General features: G+C 39.4%; 1 protein-coding gene across 1 annotated transcript in view; it reads left to right on the top strand.

The window, feature by feature from the left end:
* Nucleotides 1–10,751, top strand: part of TRPA1 (transient receptor potential cation channel subfamily A member 1) — a 77,570-nt gene extending 66,819 nt beyond the window's left edge. Inside the window, exons 24-27 of the mRNA XM_003408220.3 lie at nt 1,759–1,827; nt 6,494–6,607; nt 8,093–8,190; nt 9,523–10,751. Coding sequence (XP_003408268.2) covers nt 1,759–1,827; nt 6,494–6,607; nt 8,093–8,190; nt 9,523–9,727 — 486 coding nt within the window. The 3' untranslated portion in view covers nt 9,728–10,751. The remainder of the gene's footprint in view (nt 1–1,758; nt 1,828–6,493; nt 6,608–8,092; nt 8,191–9,522) is intronic.
* Nucleotides 10,752–19,202: the final 8,451 nt, after the last annotated feature.

The raw sequence follows: 19,202 nt of genomic DNA, 5'->3' as shown, positions 1-19,202 counted from the left end.
ATAAAGATGGATGGTGTGTGCTGCTTTAGGTGGATGTAAGGGGTCAGTGGTCAGGCAGAGGTTATATGGAGTAAGGGTTAAAACCTTGTCTCTGCCCTTGCATTTCTCATTGACCAGAGATTCAAGTGGGTAAGAGTCATACAGAGGGTGTCTGCAGCATTTGGACGTCTCTTGAAGAGTCCCTCTATCAGATCTCATTTCTCAGCTTAATCCTTCCTATGTGTTTTCACCACACTGATGTTCTGATGATGAAAAGCTGAGCACATCAGTTGTTCTTTTAAATTTCTTTCTGTGACTCATCAGGAGCGCCAATCAAGTCCAAAACCATCAGCATAGAATTCCAGGGTCCTTGTGATGTTGCTCAACTCCTACTCTGAGCCCAAAAACATTCACTGAGGGCTCAGGTTCACCCTGCCCCTGGGCTTTGCACAGGCTGTTCTTTTGCCTGGAATACCCTCCTCCCACCTTGGGATCACTCTTCCTGAGCTTTCAAAACTCAGCTCAAGCATCATCTCCTCTGGGCAGGCCCCTTCTTTGTGTTATCATAGTTTTGGGGACACAGTTGTTGTAATAATAATGAAATCTGCTTCATAGGTTGTGTGAGGATTAAACCAGGTAACACAAAACACTTAAAACAGTACTTGGCTTATGATAAGAATTCAATAAATGTTAGCTACTATTAAATATTAATAATTGATCTAGTCTATGACTCACAAACTCAGATGTCTTCAGAGCCCAGACAGAAACCTGAAATGTGTGAAGCAGCAGGTGTGAGACAGTTGGTTTTGCTGGAGGCAGTTGTAAAACTAGGAAGAACATCTATCTAAAGCCTTGCAAGTCCTTATAACAAAACATTATAATGGCAAATAAAACCTATCTGCTGACTATATATGGCTGTCAGTGCTCTAATTTGCAAGCCCTGGAATACACTCTTTCATTGTCCATTCACTCAGCAAATACTGTGTGTACCTACTATACGTCCTGTTCTGTTCTAAGCACTGGGCATACAGTGGTGACCCAGCAGAGCTCTTCTCTCATGGAGTTTACTAGACTCTGACCTCCTTGAGAGCAGGGACTGGCTTTCTCCTCTCTGACTACAGCATGCAGGATGCTGGCTCAGCTTTGGCAGGTACTAAGTGGATAACAAATAAATGAGTGGATGTAGCTAATTTAATATGTATTTAATAGAACTGAGCTAATAGCTTCCCCTCACCTAATTCCACCTAGCTATAGATTTCTAGATGGTGGTTTTCACAAGAGCCTCACCCACCTGTAAAGTGTACCTTTCTCTGCCAAACATAGGCAAGATACAAACTCGTTTCTTCAGTTCAATGTTTTAACTTTTCCATGCTGTCAAGTCAGTATTGTCTCCTTTAGATTATAAACCCCTGGAGTTTCCAGCTGTGTCGTATGGGTGCACCCAATTGCATTTGGTATCTCGTTGCCCCTGTCCTCTCCAAAGTGCTGCACATATTTTTATTTGTAATTGAGATGAATTTCAGACTATTTTAGTCTCTTGCATTTTTATGATAACACTTAAGATTACTGGACCTACCAACGTGGACGTCACTGTGGCAAAGGTGTACAGGTTTTGCAGTTTTCTGTAAGGTGTATCAGTAAAGCATTTTGAGGTCATTATCGGTCAATTACATACCTACTCCCTCACTTAATGTGTCAAAAGTTAACCAGCAAGACCTTAAGTGTATTTTTAGATGAACCATTAAATTGGCAATGAGTAAATGCTGTGTTGTCTTGCAGATTGGTTTGGCAGTCGGTGATATTGCTGAGGTCCAGAAACATGCATCGTTGAAGAGGATTGCCATGCAGGTGAGTATTATATTTAAAACTTACAGAAGTTAACCATTGCCGTTGAGTCTGTTCTGACTCATAGCAACAATTATGATGTTGCCAATTTCTGTACTCAGTATAATTGTTCATGTATGAGAATAGCTAATTTTCTGATAACTCAGTTATTTTATACAGATATTTTCTCAATACTGAGAAGTAACATACTGTGCCTGTTTGCATGTTTTCTGATCTGTCTGCTACAATCAAAATGTCAAAAACAATTAAAAAAAAAAAGATGACCCAGAACAATCTAAGCAGAGAAACTGAGAAATTGCCCAGGCAGTCCTCTTTTTATGTCAGTATGTGGCCAACTGTTTATGTGGCCAACCAGATAGCTAGCTGCTGGGCCAAGAAAGATCCGAAAGATCCATCTTGTCACAGGCCAGCTGTTTGAAGGCGCTCTTCATATCCTGGCTATAGAATTACAGGGTCTCCTTTTTTTTTTTTTTTATCCACAGTGTATTTTATATTAAAGTTTTAATGCATATATGAAGTTTTGTCCCTGTGATAGCACTCTCCCATTTCTCTACATGACTTGATTCAAAATTTGCTAGAGTCAGAGATTTTAGGATGGGCCCTTGGATGTTGAATCTTGTGAAGTAGTTTCCCGTCATCTTACCTTTCTATGCTTTGTCTCTAAATTTCAAATTTGAATGAGAATCTCTCATGTTTTAAAAATATCTCACAGTTAGTTGAATATATGCATTCAGAAAGCAGGACCAGTTTAAAGGATCATTCAAGAGAAAGAAAAATTCATACTCAGATACATAGCCTTCTGTTCACTCTGTCACACTTCTTTCTTCTCTGTTATTTATTCGTCTATACATTGTCATTTACATTTTTCAAAAAAACAGTGTTCCACTACATGGTATGTGCAAAACAGTATAACTTAAGGATTCAGAGGAATTAAAATGATGTGATCCTAAGGAGACAGGCAGTAATGCATTTCACACAGGGACATTTGTTCCTCTTACAAAGTCAGTTCAGACTCGAGTGGAGACAGGAAGGTGCCTGGGAGCAGTGCATGCTGGGGGATGTATTCATTACATAAATTAGAAGTCCCTCAGAGGCAGGAGTTATGAGTATTTTGAGAGGCTGGGAGCTCTTGGGGTGTTTTTCAATATTGATATCCCCAACTTCTAGCACAATGCAGGCAACTGTAGACACTTCATGAACACACACACACATCCGTCCATCTGTCCATCTATCTATCCATCCATCTACCCATCCATCTATCCATCCATCTATCATCTATCTACCTATCTAATCTATCTACCTACCTACCTGCCTACCCACCTACCTACCTACCTATCAGTCACTAAGAAAGGAAACCCATGGAGTGCATCTTAGTCTTCAACACGGAAAACCCGATAGTTAGAGGAGATAAAGATGCTTCCTTACTCCAGTGTAGTCACACTCAGTGGATCCCACAAGACCCAGAGTGGACTCAAAGCTTTGCTTGCCAACTTCCCTTGGGACTCTATTTGAGAGAGAATATCCACCATCTCCTATGCAGAGGGTGAGCAAGTTAAGATACACCACGTACTTTATCTGTTGGCAAACACTGTGCCTGAATAGATCTTTCCTAAGCACGTTTGAGTGAGTAAATAATAACATATGACTTATAAAAATATATACATGGGAAGGGGAAAGGAATATTACCTAAAGACCCATGGGAAAAAAAAAAGAGCTCTAAAAATTATTTGTTATAAAAAAGGAAAGAAAACTTCTACTTGATGCTGTTAATAAAATATAAGAAAATAGCTCTGTTGGTGCAGTGTTTAAGTGCTTGGCTGCCAACCAAAAGGTCAGTGATTTGAGCCCACCAGCTGCTCTGTGGGAGAAACATGCAGTAGCCTGCTTCCTGAAAGATTTACAGTCTTGGAAACTCTTTGGGGCAGTTCTACTCAGTCCTATAGGGTCGCTATGAGTCAGAGTTGACTCGACAACAATGGCTTCGGTTTTTTAGTTTGGAAGTTAAAGGAGAGAAAAGCCAAGAGGAAAGTAGAAATGAAAGAGAATTGGGTGAAACATAAAAAGACAGCAAGAGAATGTCAAATATAATAAACTCATCATCAAGTTGATTCCGACTCATAGCGATCCTATAGAGTCAGGGTAGAACTTCCCCATAAGATTTCCAAGGAGAAGATGGTGGATACCAACTGCTAACCTTTTGGTTAGCAGCCGAGCTCTTAACCACTGTGCCACCAGAGCTCCAATAGCTGCTTTAAAATCTAAATTTGAGAATCGACAATACAGAAAATCCAATTGTCAGTGTGGCAGGTACACTTAAGAATATTTAGACTTCAGAAAAAAAAAAAGATGAAGGGAAAATTATGCAAAAATATGGAAAGTAGGATCAAAGTTTTAACTAATAAGTATTCCCAAATAATGCAAAAAAGAAAAAGTTATTAGAAAAATAAAGTGAATTTTCAGATTGAGAACGCTCACTATGTATCAGATGAAATTAATGAAAAGAGACTCATTCCCAAGCAATCTTTGCAGCTGTTTTGATGCTTGAGGATTAAGGGGGGAAAAATGAAATTCTCAAGTGTAAAACATAGAAAAACTTCAAAGGAAGAAAAATCGTGCCTGCTTCAAAATTCTCCTCTGGAATATTAAAGGCCAGGTGATGATGGAGGAGATGGCAAAGAGTTTTGCAGGTAAAATATTGTAACTCAAGATTATATACCAGCCAAGTTATTATTCATGTGTGAAGGCTAATGTGTTATTTTTATACTCACTGGGACTCCAGAAAACTTATCTACTGAGATCCACAATAACCAATTAAGAAATGAATCAAAGTTAAGAACTCTAGGGAACTGGTATAAAAGTAATGGTGGTAAACATTGAAACCAATTAAACAGTCAAACTTGTGTAAATAATTATATATGTGATTAATAAATTTAGTGCAAAAATTTTAAGCATCTAGCAAAAGAAAATTTTATATTTTAAAAAAGTATAGCAATCACAGGTTTTTGCTCCTGAATTAGTTAGAAAAGGAGTGGAAAGAAGAGCAAAGAAATTAAAAGAACATTTAAATCTCTTAATTTCTATAGGAGAGAGTTAAAAGTTATTGGTTGCTCTTTGATTTTATAATTATAGAATACTGATTTGAGAATGACCTGCATCAGCTTATAGATACCACGTAATCAGTAATGAGATGTTAATTTTTTGAATCACTGTGGAGAATAAAAGCAAGCACAATTAGTACATATATATATAAAATACTAATTGTATAAGCACAGTTAGTGTATATATATATAAAATATTAATCATATAAGCACAATTAGTTTATATACATATACACGTAACACACATATGGTAAAGAGCAGGGAAATGAAAATAACACAAAACAAAAAGGATGACTGAAGTAGGATCAAACTGGATAGTGATAGTAATTCTTTCATTCAACAGATCTTTATCGAGCACTCACTATGTTCCAGGCACTATTATAGGAGCTGGGGATTCAGAGAAAACAGAAAAAAGATATGTAGCTTCTATTCTTTTGGGAGACCAAAGGCAATAAATCATAAAGAAAATGTATAGTATGTTAAATGGTGATTAAAAAAAAGGAAAAAAACCTAGTGCCATTAAGTTGAATCCAACTCATAGTGACCCTATAGGACAGAGTAGAACTGGCCCATAGGGTTTGCAAGGAGCACCTGGTGGATTTGAACTGCTGACCTTTTGGTTTGCAGCTGTAGCTGTTAACTACTACAGCACCGGGGTTTCCTAAATGGTGATAAATACTAGAAAAATAGAGAGGACAGATAGGGAGTGTGTTACCTGGGGACTGGGGACTATAATTTCGAACAGTGTGGTCAGGGAAATCCTTACCACCTCACCATTTATGAATATAAATCAGTTAAATGCCCATATTAAAAAGCATGTGGTCTCAGATTAGAAAGCAAAATCTCACTACGTAAAGATTACAATAAACACATCTGAACAACAGACATGAAGGGCTTTTTAAAAAAATTCAGAGATAAATTTGACAAACACACACCAAAAAAAAAAGATTCACAGTATAAGAATTAAACTGAATATAAATGCAAGGTAAAAATATTAAACAAGACAAAAGACTTTATCTTTACAAAACAGAAATGATACTCAAGAGACGTTATGGATAAACTATTTTGCACCTAATAGCACAGCATTAAAGATGCCTAAAATACTCTTAGATATGCTAGCTCTCACACTCTTACTGGTTACCTTTGTATTTCCCCAGCTGCTTCTCCTTGTTAAAGGTAGATGAGTCAGAATGGACTCAACGGCAGTGGGTTTGGTTTTTTGGTATTCAGACCACTCCCATTTCCTAGTATTGTAACCACCCCAAGAGTGTGGACTTAAGTCCTTTTCTTCTTTATATCCCCAGCGTCTAGCCCTCCCCTGCACAGTAACTATCTGCTGACGTAAACTGAACTTCTCCTTTAAAAGACTTGCCCACTGGCTGCATGTTGCCGCCCTTATCCGTGGATGAGGCGAGAGGTAGGGGCCGGTGACTGCAGGCTGGGGCTCAGGAGACATAATTCAGGACACAGGAATCAGGTTTCGTTTTGCTGTATTAATGACTACTCTGTGCAGTGTGAGAATTCCAGATGCTAACTAATGATTCCTACCAATAAACCACAAAAAATTTTAGGTGAAACTTCATACCAACTTAGAGAAGAAACTGCCGCTCTACTTCCTACGCAGAGTGGATCAGCAGAGCATCGTCGTGTACCCCAACAGACCCAGATACCAAGGGGGGCTAATGGTAAGTGCACAGCAAAGAACTGCTTCAGTAACGTGATACTTCTTGGCATTCATTTTGTGCTGTCCTTAACGGTACGCTTTTGTAGACTTTGAACCTGCTCTGCCTGTGGGACAGTAATAGCTGGGGTGAAGGTGATAGGCAATGAGGAGGGGGATGTTTGTTTTCCTTTTGCAGGTGGCTCACACGTAGCATCTGTGTTGAATATGCACCGCATCTCTAGGAGAGCGGGTGGGTGGGTAGCCCAGCTGTACCATTTAAGTGTGTTTTTCACAGTACAGGTATCCTTTGTTTCTCCTTGTCACCTATTACTTACATTTTTGTGCAGATACATGTATATGTATGTGTGTGGGTGTGTTATAGGAAATACATGAAGTAATAGAAAAGGGCCTATACTAGAGAGTCAGAAGACCTGGGATTCCTCCCCTACCTTTATGAGTGCTCCGTCGGAATTTGTTGCAGGTTAATTTTCCTCTGCCATAAAGTGATGAAGTCAGTCTAAGTACAAGGCTAGACTTTCTTCTAACCCCACACCCTCACCCTATCTGATTTCACTTATATCCGTAGTTGAAATTACTACCTAACTGCAGAATGTTCAGGAATTAGCTCTCCTTTGTGTCCCAGGCCCATATACCCAACTGCCTCTTTGCCATCGCCATTGGTATGTCTCAGAGTTACCTCACATTCAGCGTGTTCCACACCAGACTCATGAGCTTCCTCCCATGCCTCACCCCCTTCCCACACCTGCAGAAAATGAGTGAAAGAATCCTGGTTCTTCTTTGAAGTCCCTTATCTCAGTTAACATCAACACCATTCATTTACCTATGCACCCACCACCCAGTAGTCATCCTCAACAGCACCCTTCCTTCCCTTCCTCTCCTCATGTCCACTCAATGCCCACGTTTGTCCATTTGACCTCCAGGATGGCCTGTGCAAGTCCCCACCTTCTCTTGCCTGAACTCCTAGAATTACTTGATTACTGGTCATTTCGCATCTGCCCTTAATTCTCTCCAGTCTGTCCATGGCTTAAGAGACACTAAATTAAAACACAAATTAATAAGACAACTTTTGGGAAATTTCCCCATGTGAAATTTTGTTGGTTGATTCCATGGTGACACATAATGACACAGAGCAGTTTTCCAGAGTTAATAAATAATCCTGTATAGAAGGACAGCATTTGATGGACATTTTTCTCAGGAAATTATAAAGTGATTCACTTAAGCCCTTGTGTAAATAATCTCCAATCCCAGGTTCCCTTCTTCTGTATTATTTATGTATCTTGCACTTTCTTCTATTGTATGGATTTGTTTTAGAGCTCTTAACATTTCTGTTTCTTGTAACAGGCATTGAGCTCCTCTAGGGTCAAGGCTGTGCCTTGTGACTATCTACACTGGTACAATCAGTGCAGTGGCTGAGTTATGGCATGTGTTCAAGAAATATTTCTAGAATTGAGTTCAACCTGAGTAACCATTCTGTTTTAACCCACAGTGTATGTTTCACTATATGTTCTCCGTCCAAGAAGCAAGACAAGAAATACCAAATGTCGATACATCTTTAGAAACAGAGATATTGAAGCAGAAATACCGGTGTGTGTTTTTCCTTCTATCTGTATTTGAGAAACTTAAAATTCTTAAATAGTGAAACATGATATAAAGTTATATTGTATAATTTTTTTATTTACCTTGTATATTAAGTCACCTGGGGGCAGTGGTGGCTCAGTGGTAGAATTCTTGTCTTTCATGCAGGAGACCCAGGATTACTTCCCAGCCAGTGCAGCCACCAAGCTCATTCGCCACTTGTCTGTCATTGGAGGCATGCATGTTGCTATGATGCTGAACAGGTTTCAGCAGAGCATCCAGAATAAGACAGACAAGGGAGAAAGGCCTGGCAATTTACTTCTGAAAATCAGCCAGTGAAAACCCTATGGATCACAAGGGTCCGATACTGTTTTGCATGGAGTCACCGTGAGTCAGGGACTGACTAGATTGTAACTAACAACAACATATTAAGTCGTGCTTTATTGAATGATGTTGCTAGTGTACCAAACATCCAGAGACATTTTTTAGACACAACAGCTTATTTACTACTGTTGGTCAATCACTTTGCCTTCTAAGCAAAAGTAAAAGAAAATTAAAATGCTGATTTATTTAATATTGGAGGCAAACCAAAAAATGAAACCAAACCTGTTGCCGTCAAGTCGATTCCAACTCGCAGCAACCCTATAGGACAGCGTAGAACTGCCCCGTAGAGCTTCCAGAGAACAGCTGGTGGATTTGAACTGCCAACCTTTTGGTTAGCAGCCGTAGTTCCTAACTGCTGTGCAACCAGAGCTCCAATATTGGGGGCAGTAGTCTAAAATGTGTTCTCTATGAACCACCTGCATACATACATCATGCACCAAACTCTGAGGGCTTTTGGGAATCTCTGCAGAGGCTATAGAGTGTGCAGTTGTTAAGCATGAGGGCTTTAGCGTTAGTTTACCTGAGTTAAAAGTGCTGCTCAACTACTAACTGTGTGACTCTGAGCAAGCTACTTAGCCTATCTGTGCAACAGTTTCTTAATCTTTAAAATGGGAACAAAAATAAACTAGCCATGAACTAACAGTGTAATCGCAGGAAGAATCACTTAAACTTTCTATAGCCTTGGAGATTTTTAGGGATCTACCAATATGTAGGGTTGCTATGAGTCAGAACCAACTCAATGGCACCTAACAACAACACAGTTCTAGAATTCTGTGATACTTTATTTTGGCAAATGTCAAAAATATGTATTCCATAGAAGGATTATGTCTACCCTGAGGCTATAACCTGAGCAAAATAAATCTGATACAGAACACTTCTAGCCCCTGGGCCCACCTATACTCAGAAGGGCTAAAAATATAATTGAAAATTAATTCGTGAAATAAATATGTCTTTTAGGCTAAAGGATCTCACTTCTCTTCTGGAAAAACAGCATGAGCTCATTAAACTCATCATTCAGAAGATGGAGATCATCTCAGAGACAGAGGATGAAGATAACTGCAGTTCTTTTCAAGACAAGTTTAAAAAAGAGCAGTTGGAACAAAGGAGAAGCAAATGGAATTCAGTGTTGAGAGCAGTAAAGGAAAAGACCCAGTGCTCTTAGCACTAGTTACCCGAACCTGCAATGGAGCTGAGTCTAATTTCCAATTTGGAAGCAGTGAGGAAGAAGCAAAATTCTGATTCTGATTGTACTACATGTGAAATCATGGTTCCTTCATAGTATATAAAAGTAAACGGTTTCTTTCTCTTGATTCGTATTTTCTGCCAGTGACTGTTTTGGGGAATATCCTCAGTGATACGTTCAAGTTTGGACTTCACCTCTCATTTTTTGAATGTGTAGAAAGATAATTTGCTAGAACATACATTTTTAATGATAAAGAGTAGTAAATGTAACTATTAGTCTGGAATGCAAATGTCAATACTGGATTCCTGCTTGGCGATTATCTTATATCACATGTAATGCCTTAGATAGTAGTCTCAAGTATTAGATGGGGTTCTGATCTCTGAGATGCTTTTTTGTGTTGAAAGAACCTGTGAGTGGAATCCTGTGTACTCTTGTCTCTTCCTATTATGATAAATAGCCTACCTTTTGTGCTAATCCCAACACACCCGATGTCACTTTGAGCCATGTAGTTGACCCATAACCTGTTGCCATTGAGTCGATTCTGACATGGTAACCCAATAAGACAGAGTAGAGCTGCCCTATAGAGTTTCCAAGGAGCATTTGGTGGATTCAAACTGCAGACCTTCTGGTTAGCAGCCGTAGCCCTTAACCACTATGCCACCAGAGTTTTCCCATGTAGTTGAGGCCAGACGGACTTCATGGTGTGCATGAGTTTTACTGTACATAATACATGTTATTTCGGTATTTTTTGTTTGCCAATTATCATAATAAATGTAAAACGTATATGCTGGCTGTCAGTGATTATTGTACGAGTCTTTTATTGCATTTAGTTATTTTGAGATTTGCAAAAAATGCCTTACCACATATTCCCCCTTCCTTTTTTTTTTTTTTTTGATGTCCAGAACAAGGTACAAATTAATCACAAACCTCTTCATTGATCCTTTCAAGGTCCTTCTTTTATTTTCTCTTTCACCCCAATTCTCATTCGTACTCCCTTACTACCCCCAGGAGGCACCCACTCCAGTAAATTCGTCTTTGGCTATACATGTATCCTTATGTTATGCTGATGAGTGTTACTAGAGTGTATTTGTATTTACACAGATGGTGTTGTGCTCTGGCTCTTGTTCTTTTTCTTGCTTTTTTCACTGAACATTATGTTTACAAGATACCACTGTGTTACCATATGTCCATTGTAGTACAGGGCTTCAGACAGCTGTTTACTATTTCTCTGCATGTACCCACCGTGCCGTACTTCTCTATTCTCCTAGAGATGGACATCTGGGTTGTCTCTACTTCCCGGTTCAACATGTTCATGCTTATAAAAAGAGGTAGAGTGCTGAATGACAGAAATATTATTATAAAACCAGACATTTTTACATTTGTGGCCCAATAGGGCATGTGGCCTAGAGGCCGTGTTGCGTGTATCTTAATCTCTGATATGAAGAGGAAGATCTTTGTTCTTTATTTTTCTTAAAGCAGAAAGGCCAGAAATTCATAGTACAGGAGCAATAAGGGCTCTCCAGATCACAAATCAAAAATGGTCTGTTACAGACTGAATTGTGTCCCCCCAAAATGTGTGTTGTAAATCCTAAAAACCCTATGCCTGTGGATATAATCCCACTTGGGAATAGGACTTATTTGTTATGTTAGTTAGATCATGTCAGTGTAGGGTATGTCTTAGACCAATCACAAATGAAATATTAAAGGAACAGATTAGACAAAGAGAAGGAGGGGAAAATACATACCACGTGAAGGTAGCCAAGGAACAAAGGAACAGAAGCTGAAAAGAGACAAAGACTTTCCCCCAGAGCTGACAGAGAGAGAAAGCCTTCCCCTAGAGCTGTTGCCCTGAATTCAGATTTCCAGCCTCCTAAACTGTGAGGAAAATAAATTTCTGTTCATTAAAGCCACCCACTTGTGGTATTTCTGTTATAGCAGTGTTAAGAAACTAAGATAGGTCTTTCACAGTCTTCGGACTCGTCAGACTCTCTGTAGCACTGCACACTATATGGACTCTCAGTCTATATATATTGAACACTGTTGTGGGGAATACTGAAACGCATAGGTGATCTTCCCTGCTCTCAACAAGTGTAAGTTTAATGAGTCATCATTTATTTCCCCAAATTTTCTCCTCCTCTTACCCCTAAACACTGTATTCTCTGCTTCTTCCACTATTTTTCTGACTGTTCCTTCTCTGCTTTCTTGACTGGCTTCTCTTTCCCACTTACTAGATGTTTACATCCCTGAGTTCTGTACTTAATCCTCTTCCCTAGTTTCTCTTTGCTATCTCACCATTATCACAACTTCAGTTATTTGACAGGTGGATATATTCTCTTCTGCCCCTTCTCCCAAAGTCCAATCCTGCATTTCCATAGTTCTTCAAATTAAATCTGAATTCAATTTGGGGGGATATGGAACCAAACATGTTCCTCCTGATTTCCTATTTCCCATAAATGACACCACTATTCTCCAGGGCTCCTAGATTTGAAACTGACATACCATGTAGATTAATCTTCTTAAAATGAATCTCTAAATTGTCACATCCATCCTAAAAAGCTTTAAAGGTTTCCCATTTCTTTCATAAGTAAACTAATCTTAAACTGGCCTCTCAGCCTAATTTATTTAGTCCTATCTCACAGTATTATATACACTTCATCCAAATCAGAAGGCTCATTGTTTCATTAAAAAACCTCATGGATGTGTTTCAATGGCCTGGATGGTACAAGCAGTTTGTGCTCAGTTGCTTACAAAAAGGTTGACAGTTCAAACCCATCCAGCCACTCCACGGAAGAAAAGTCCTGGCAATCAGCTTCTTTAAAGATTACAGCCAAGAACACCCTATGGAACAGTTCTACTCTGTAACATATGGGGTTGCCATGAATCGGGGCCAACTCAACAGCAACAACAACATCACTATGCTCTTTCTTCTATCAAAAATACCCTCTGTCTCTGGGAAGTCTCAAACATTTTTCCCCGTATAAATCAATGGTAATTGATTTTGCTTTAGGCCATTTTGGCTTACAAAAGCTTTCATAGAAATGCTCTGCTTTCAGGTAGCTGGAGAAACATGTACTACTAATAGCAGTTGCTTACTGAACACTTCATGTCTGCGACTTCATGTACTAAAAACCCAGTGCCGTCAAGTCGATTCCGACTCATAGCGACCCTATAGGACAGAGTAGTACTAGGCACTTTATATACATATAATGCAATGTTCTTTGTCTTTTAGATACTGACAATATGACTTAATGAGAATAGGTAACAATGTATCAAGAAATTCGAGGAGGTATAATTAAAACACAGGTCTTCCTGACTGCAAAGCCTATGTTTGTTCCACCAAAATATATTTCTTCTTTGGAGGATCTTATACACATATGAAAGCAGAGAATACCAGAAAGATGTTTACCTGCATTTCACTGACTATGCAAAGACATTCTACTGTGTGGATCATAACAAATTATGGATAACACTGAAGAATGGGAATTCCAGAACACTTAATTGTGCTCATGAGGAACCTGTACATAGATCAACAGGGAATCATTCAAACAGAACAAGGGAATACTGCGTGGTTTAAAGGCAGGAAAGGCGTGCTTCAGGGTTGTTTCATTTCACCATACCTATTCAATCTGTGTGCTGAGCAAATAATCCGAGAAGCTGAATTATATGAAGAAGAACGGGGCATCAAGATAGGAGGAAGATGCATTAACAATCTGCGTTATGCAAATGATACAGCCTTGCTTGCTGAAGAGGACTTGAAGCACTTACTGATAAGGATCAAAGACCACAGCCTTCACTATGGATTACGCCTCAACATAAAAAAAAAGAAAACAAAAATCCTCACAACTGGACCAATGAGCAACGTCGTGATAAATGGAGAAAAGATTGAAATTGTCAAGGATTTCATTTTACTTGGATCCGCAATCAACACCCATGGAGGCAGCAGTCAAGAAATCAAAAGATGCATTCCATTGGGCAAATCTGCTGAAAAAGACCTCTTTAAAGTGTTGGAAAGCCAAGATGCCACCTTGAAGACTAAGGTGTGCCTGACCCAAGCCAGGTGTTTTCAATCATCTCATATGCATGTGAAAGCAGGACAATGAATAAGGAAGACCGAAGAAGAATTGACACCTTTGAATTGTGATGTCGGAGAAGAATATTGAATATACCATGGACCGCCAAAAGAACGAAAAACCTGTCTTGGAAGAAGTACAACCAGAATGTTCCTTAGAAGCAAGGATGGTGAGACTATGTCTCACATACTTTGGACATGTTATCAGGAGGGATCAGTCCCTGGAGAAGGACATTATGCTTGGCATTTTTTTTTTTTCCTTTTTGTTTTTCTTTGTTTCTCGGTTTCTTGTCTCTCTATACTTTCCTTCTTTTCTTTCTCCAGAATACCTGGTGCCATGTGCCATTTTTGCTCTTCTAGACAGGCTGTGCAGCACCACTCAGCTGGGGAGCCACTTCCCTGGTCTGCACCATCAAACCAGGGGGCTCCCTTGGGGCTTTTTTTATTATTTTTTTTCTTCTCCCAGTTTCTTGTCTTTCTCTGCCTCCCTTCATTTCCTTTCTCCTCGGCACCTGGTGCAGGGTGCCATCTCCACTCCTTCTTGACAGGCTATGCAGCACTGCTCAGCCAGGGAGCCTCTTCCCCAGTCCGTGCCACCACGACACCATCGAGGCATTTTTTATCTTTTCTTTTCTGGGTCTCTTGTCTCTATCTTCCTTCCTTACCCTTCTCTTGAACACCTGGCACTGTGTGCCATCTCTGTTCCTTCTTGATGGGCTGTGCATCCCTGCTCAGCTGGGAACCCACCTTCCAGTGAGCTTCCTTGGAGCATTTTTTTTCTTCTTTTTTTTCTCGGTTTCTTGTCTCTCTCTATGTTCCTTTCCTCCTCCCAACCACCTGGCATCTTTTTTTTCTTTTCTTTTTTTCTCGGTTTCTTGTCTTTCTCTACCTTCCTTTCTCCTGAACACCTGGCCATATGTGCCTCTTTTTTTTCTACCTACTTTTTTTTTTTTTTTTTAATCTACTTTCTTATCTCTCTCTCCCTTCCTTCCTTTTCATTTTCTGGCACACCTAGCTGCATGTCCTATATCTGTCCCTTCTTGATGGGCTGTGGCACACCACCCAGCTAGAAAGCCACTAGCATTTGGCTTCCTCAGGTCTGCACCACTCCAATAGTAGGCTCCCTCAGCACTTTTTTTTTTTTGGCTTCTGTTACTCTCTTCTCTTTCTCTTCTTTAACACACCCACTTAGCTCCACTCATCACATCCTCCCCTCTCTCTCCTGCCTGTCTGCACTGACACAGGCACAGTTTACCAGAACCTGGCCTGCACTGTCCCCAGCCCCACCCTATTGGCCCCAGTACATGCCACAAATGACCCATCCCAGCCTGGGTCCCTCCATTGGTCCTGCCCTGCTGCACCATAGCTGAGTGACTGGCCCTGCCCATTAGACAAGGTGGTGAGAAGTATCATGCCCATAGATGAGCAAACAACAAAGAACGCCCAGCCTGCCTGCTCAGACATAAACAAATAAAACAAAAAATCAGGATGAAACTAACAAATCTACAACCACCAAATGAGGAAAATAATTACTGAATGCCCCAAAGATGGAAGACAATATCAAAACAGTATGGGTCCAGTATGTGTCCAAAATAAAACACCAGATGACTTCCAGTAGAAGCAAAGGAACTGGAACTACCTGATAGGGAATTCAAATCTCTAATATTCAGGGCTATTGTCTTAGTTGTGTAGTGCTGCCATAACAGAAATACCACAAGTGGATGGTTTTAAAAAAGAGAAATTTATTTTCTCAGTCTAGTAGGTTACAAGTCCAAATTCAGGGTGTTGGCTCTAGGGGAAGGCTTTCTTTCTTGTCAGCTCTGGTGGAAGGTCCTTGACCTCAATCTTCCCCTGGTCAAGGAACTTCTCAGGTGCAGGGACCCCATGTCCAAAGGACATGCTCTGCTTCTGGTACTACTTTCTTGGTGTTATGAGGTCCTCAACTCTCTGCTTGTTTCCCTTTCCTTTTCTCTCTTAAGAGATAAAAGGTGGTGCAGGCCACACCCCAGGGAAACTCCCCTTACCTTGGATCAGGGAAGTGACCCGAGTGAGGGTGGTGTTACAATCCCACCCTAATCCTCTCAACATAAAATTACAATCACAAAATGAAGGACAGCCATACAATACTGGGAATCATGCCCCAACCAAGTTGCTATACACATTTTGGGGGGGGACATAATTCAATGCATGACAGCTATCCAAGAGCTGAGCAAAGCAGCAGACGAAGATGAGGAAAAAATAGACAAAATCATGAAAAATACAGACAAAGTCATGGAAAAGACAGACAAAACAATGGAAGAATTCAGGAAAATAATACAATAACAAAATAAACTCACAACTAGAAATCATACAAAAATAGCAATTAGAAATCCAAAAAATAACAAGATTTCAGAAATGGACAGTGTAATAGAAGGTTTGAGGAGCCAGTTTGAAACAATGGAAGAAAAGATCAACAAAATCGAAGAGAAATTCTTGGATACAACTTTATTTGAGGAAAAATCAGAGAAAAGAACGAAGAAAAAAAATGAAACCCTCAGAATGACATGGAATACAATCAAAAACAAAAATTTCTGAGTAATCAGTGTTCCAGGACAGGGAGAGAAAATAGAAAACACAGAGAGGATCATTGAAGAACTGCTGACAGAAAAATTCCCTAATATCAGGAAAGATGAAAAGCTGACCATCCAAGAACCTCAATGAACCTCATACAGGATACACCCTGAAAGAAAATAACCAAGGCATATCATAATCACACTTGCTAAAACCAAAGACAAATCCTGAGAGCAGCTCAAGAAAAACAAAAAGTCACATACAGAGGGGAAACAATAAGACTAAGTTCTGATTACTCGCCAGAAACCATGTGGGCAAAAGGTAATCGGATGACATACATAAAACCTCGAAAGGAAAAAAATTCCCAACTAGGAATAAAATACTGTGCAAAACTCTTGTTCAAATATGATGGTGAAATTAGAACATTTCCAGGTCTTAATCATATAGCTCTGCTGTAGCAGAAATACCACAAGTGGATGGTTTTAACAAAAAGTTTATTCTCTCACAGTCCAGTAGGCTAGAAGTCCAAATTCAGGGCACAGCTCCAGGAGACAGCTTTCTCTCTAGGCTTTCTCTGTTGACTCTGGAGGAAGGTCCTTGTGATGCATCAGCCTCCCCTTGGTCTAGGAGCATCTCAGTGCAGGAACCTCAGGTCCAAAGGATGTGCTCTGCTCTAGGCACTGCTTTCTTGGTGGTATGAAGTCCCCCACTCCCTACTTACTTCCCTTTCCTTTTATCTCTTGAGAGATAAAAGGTGGTGCAGGCCACACCTGAGGGAAACTCCTTTTATATTGGATCAGAGATGTGACCGGGTAAGGGTGTTACAATCCCACCCTAATCCTCTTTAACATAAAATTGCAATCACAGAATGGAGGACAACCACACAATACAGGGAATCATAGCCCAGTCAAATTGATACATACATTTTTAGGGGTCATAATTCAGTCCGGAATTGACTCGATGGCACTGGGAATTCAGTCCATGATATCCAGATAAACAGAAATTAAGGAAATATGTAAAAACCAAGTAAAATGTACAAGAATTATTAAAGGGAGTCCTTCAGTTAGAGAAACAACAGACAACGGCCTGAATCGAGGACACAAAACCACATCAGCCAGATACCAACTAAGGTAATGAACTGTCGAGGATAACACAAAACAGAAAGATGCACATCAGAAAACCAGAGAGGTTACTCTGTAAATGACAAAAATGTCAGAACAATGAAAAGGGTAATAAATGGTGTAGGTATAGAACATTCAAATGGAGAGGAAGTCAACGTGATACCAAGTAATAAAAGACTGGTTCAAACTTAGGAAGATGAGGGTAAATTTCAAGGTAACCATAAAGAAAATTAACAAACCTACTCATCAAAATAAAGAAGAAAAAATAAAATCTCAGTAAACAGAAAATCTACAAAAATGAAAGAAAAGAAAAAAAAATCTGCAAACAAAAGGAATTCAGCACAGGAGAGTTAAGAGGAACAAAGAAAACATCAGCACCAGAAAAAAAGCACCACAAAATGACAGCAATAAACTCACACATATCAATAGTTACACACAACATAAAAGGCCTAAATGCACCTGTAAAGAGAGAGAGAGTGACAGAGTGGATAAAAACACAGGACCCATCAATATGCTGTCTACAAGAAACAAAGATATCAATTTATTAAAAATCAAAGGACAGAAAAAATACATCAAGCAAACAGCTACCAAAAAGAGCAGAAGTGGCAATACTAATCTCAGATAAAATAGGCTTTAAAACAAAATTCACCGTAAAATACAAAGAAGGGCATTATATAATGATTAAAGGGATGATCCATGATGAAGCTATAACCATAATATCTACACACCCAATGACAGGGCTCCAAAATACATAAAACAAACTCTAAAAGCACTGAAAAGAGAAATCAACAGTTCCACAATAATAGTAGAAGACTTCAACGCACCACTCTCAGTAAAGAACAGAACAGCTAGAAAGAAATGCAACAAAGATACAGAAAATCTAAAGGTCACAATCAGCCAATTTGAACTCACAGACATTTATAGAACACTCCACCCAATGGCTACAAAGTACGCATTCTTTTCCAATGCACATGAAATATTCTCCAGAATACACCACATCTTAGGCTACAAAGCAACCCTCAACAAAATTCAAAACACGGAGATAAAACAAAGTATCTTCTCTTATCACAATGCCATCACAACAGAAATTACAACAGGAAGAACAAGGAAAAAAAATCTAATACATGGAAACTGAATAACACCCTGCTGAAAAACCACTGGGTAATAGAAGAAATCAAAGATGGAATTAAAAAATTCCTAGAATCCAATGAGAATGAAAATGCATAATATCAAAACCTTTGGAACACAGCAAAGGCAGTTCTCAGAGGTCAATTTATAGCAATAGATGCACACATTGAAAAAGAAAAAGGGACAAAATCAAAACGTTAGTTATGCAGCCTGAACAAACAGAAAGAGAACAGCAGACTAAGCTCACAGCCACCAGAAGAAATGAAATAATAAAGACCAGAGCAGAAAAAAATGAAATAGAGGACAGAAAAATAATAGAATCAATAAAACCAAAAGTTGGTTCTTTGAAACGATCAAAAAAATTGACAAACCATTGGCCAAACTGACAAAAGATGAACAGAAGAGGGCGCAAATAACCCAAATAACAAATGAAATGGGGGATATTACAACAGACTCAACTGAAATAAAAAGGATCATAGCAGAGTACTGTGAAAAACTGTACTCCAACAAATTTGAAAACCTAGAGGAAATGGACAAATTTCTAGAAACACACTACCTTCCCAAACTAACACAAAGTGAAGTTGAA

This window comes from Loxodonta africana, chromosome 14, assembly GCF_030014295.1.
Source record: "Loxodonta africana isolate mLoxAfr1 chromosome 14, mLoxAfr1.hap2, whole genome shotgun sequence".
NCBI classification, from domain to species: Eukaryota; Metazoa; Chordata; class Mammalia; order Proboscidea; family Elephantidae; genus Loxodonta; species Loxodonta africana.
The sequence above is the reverse complement of the archived record's forward strand: the minus strand, read 5'-3'. Positions and strand labels throughout refer to the sequence as shown.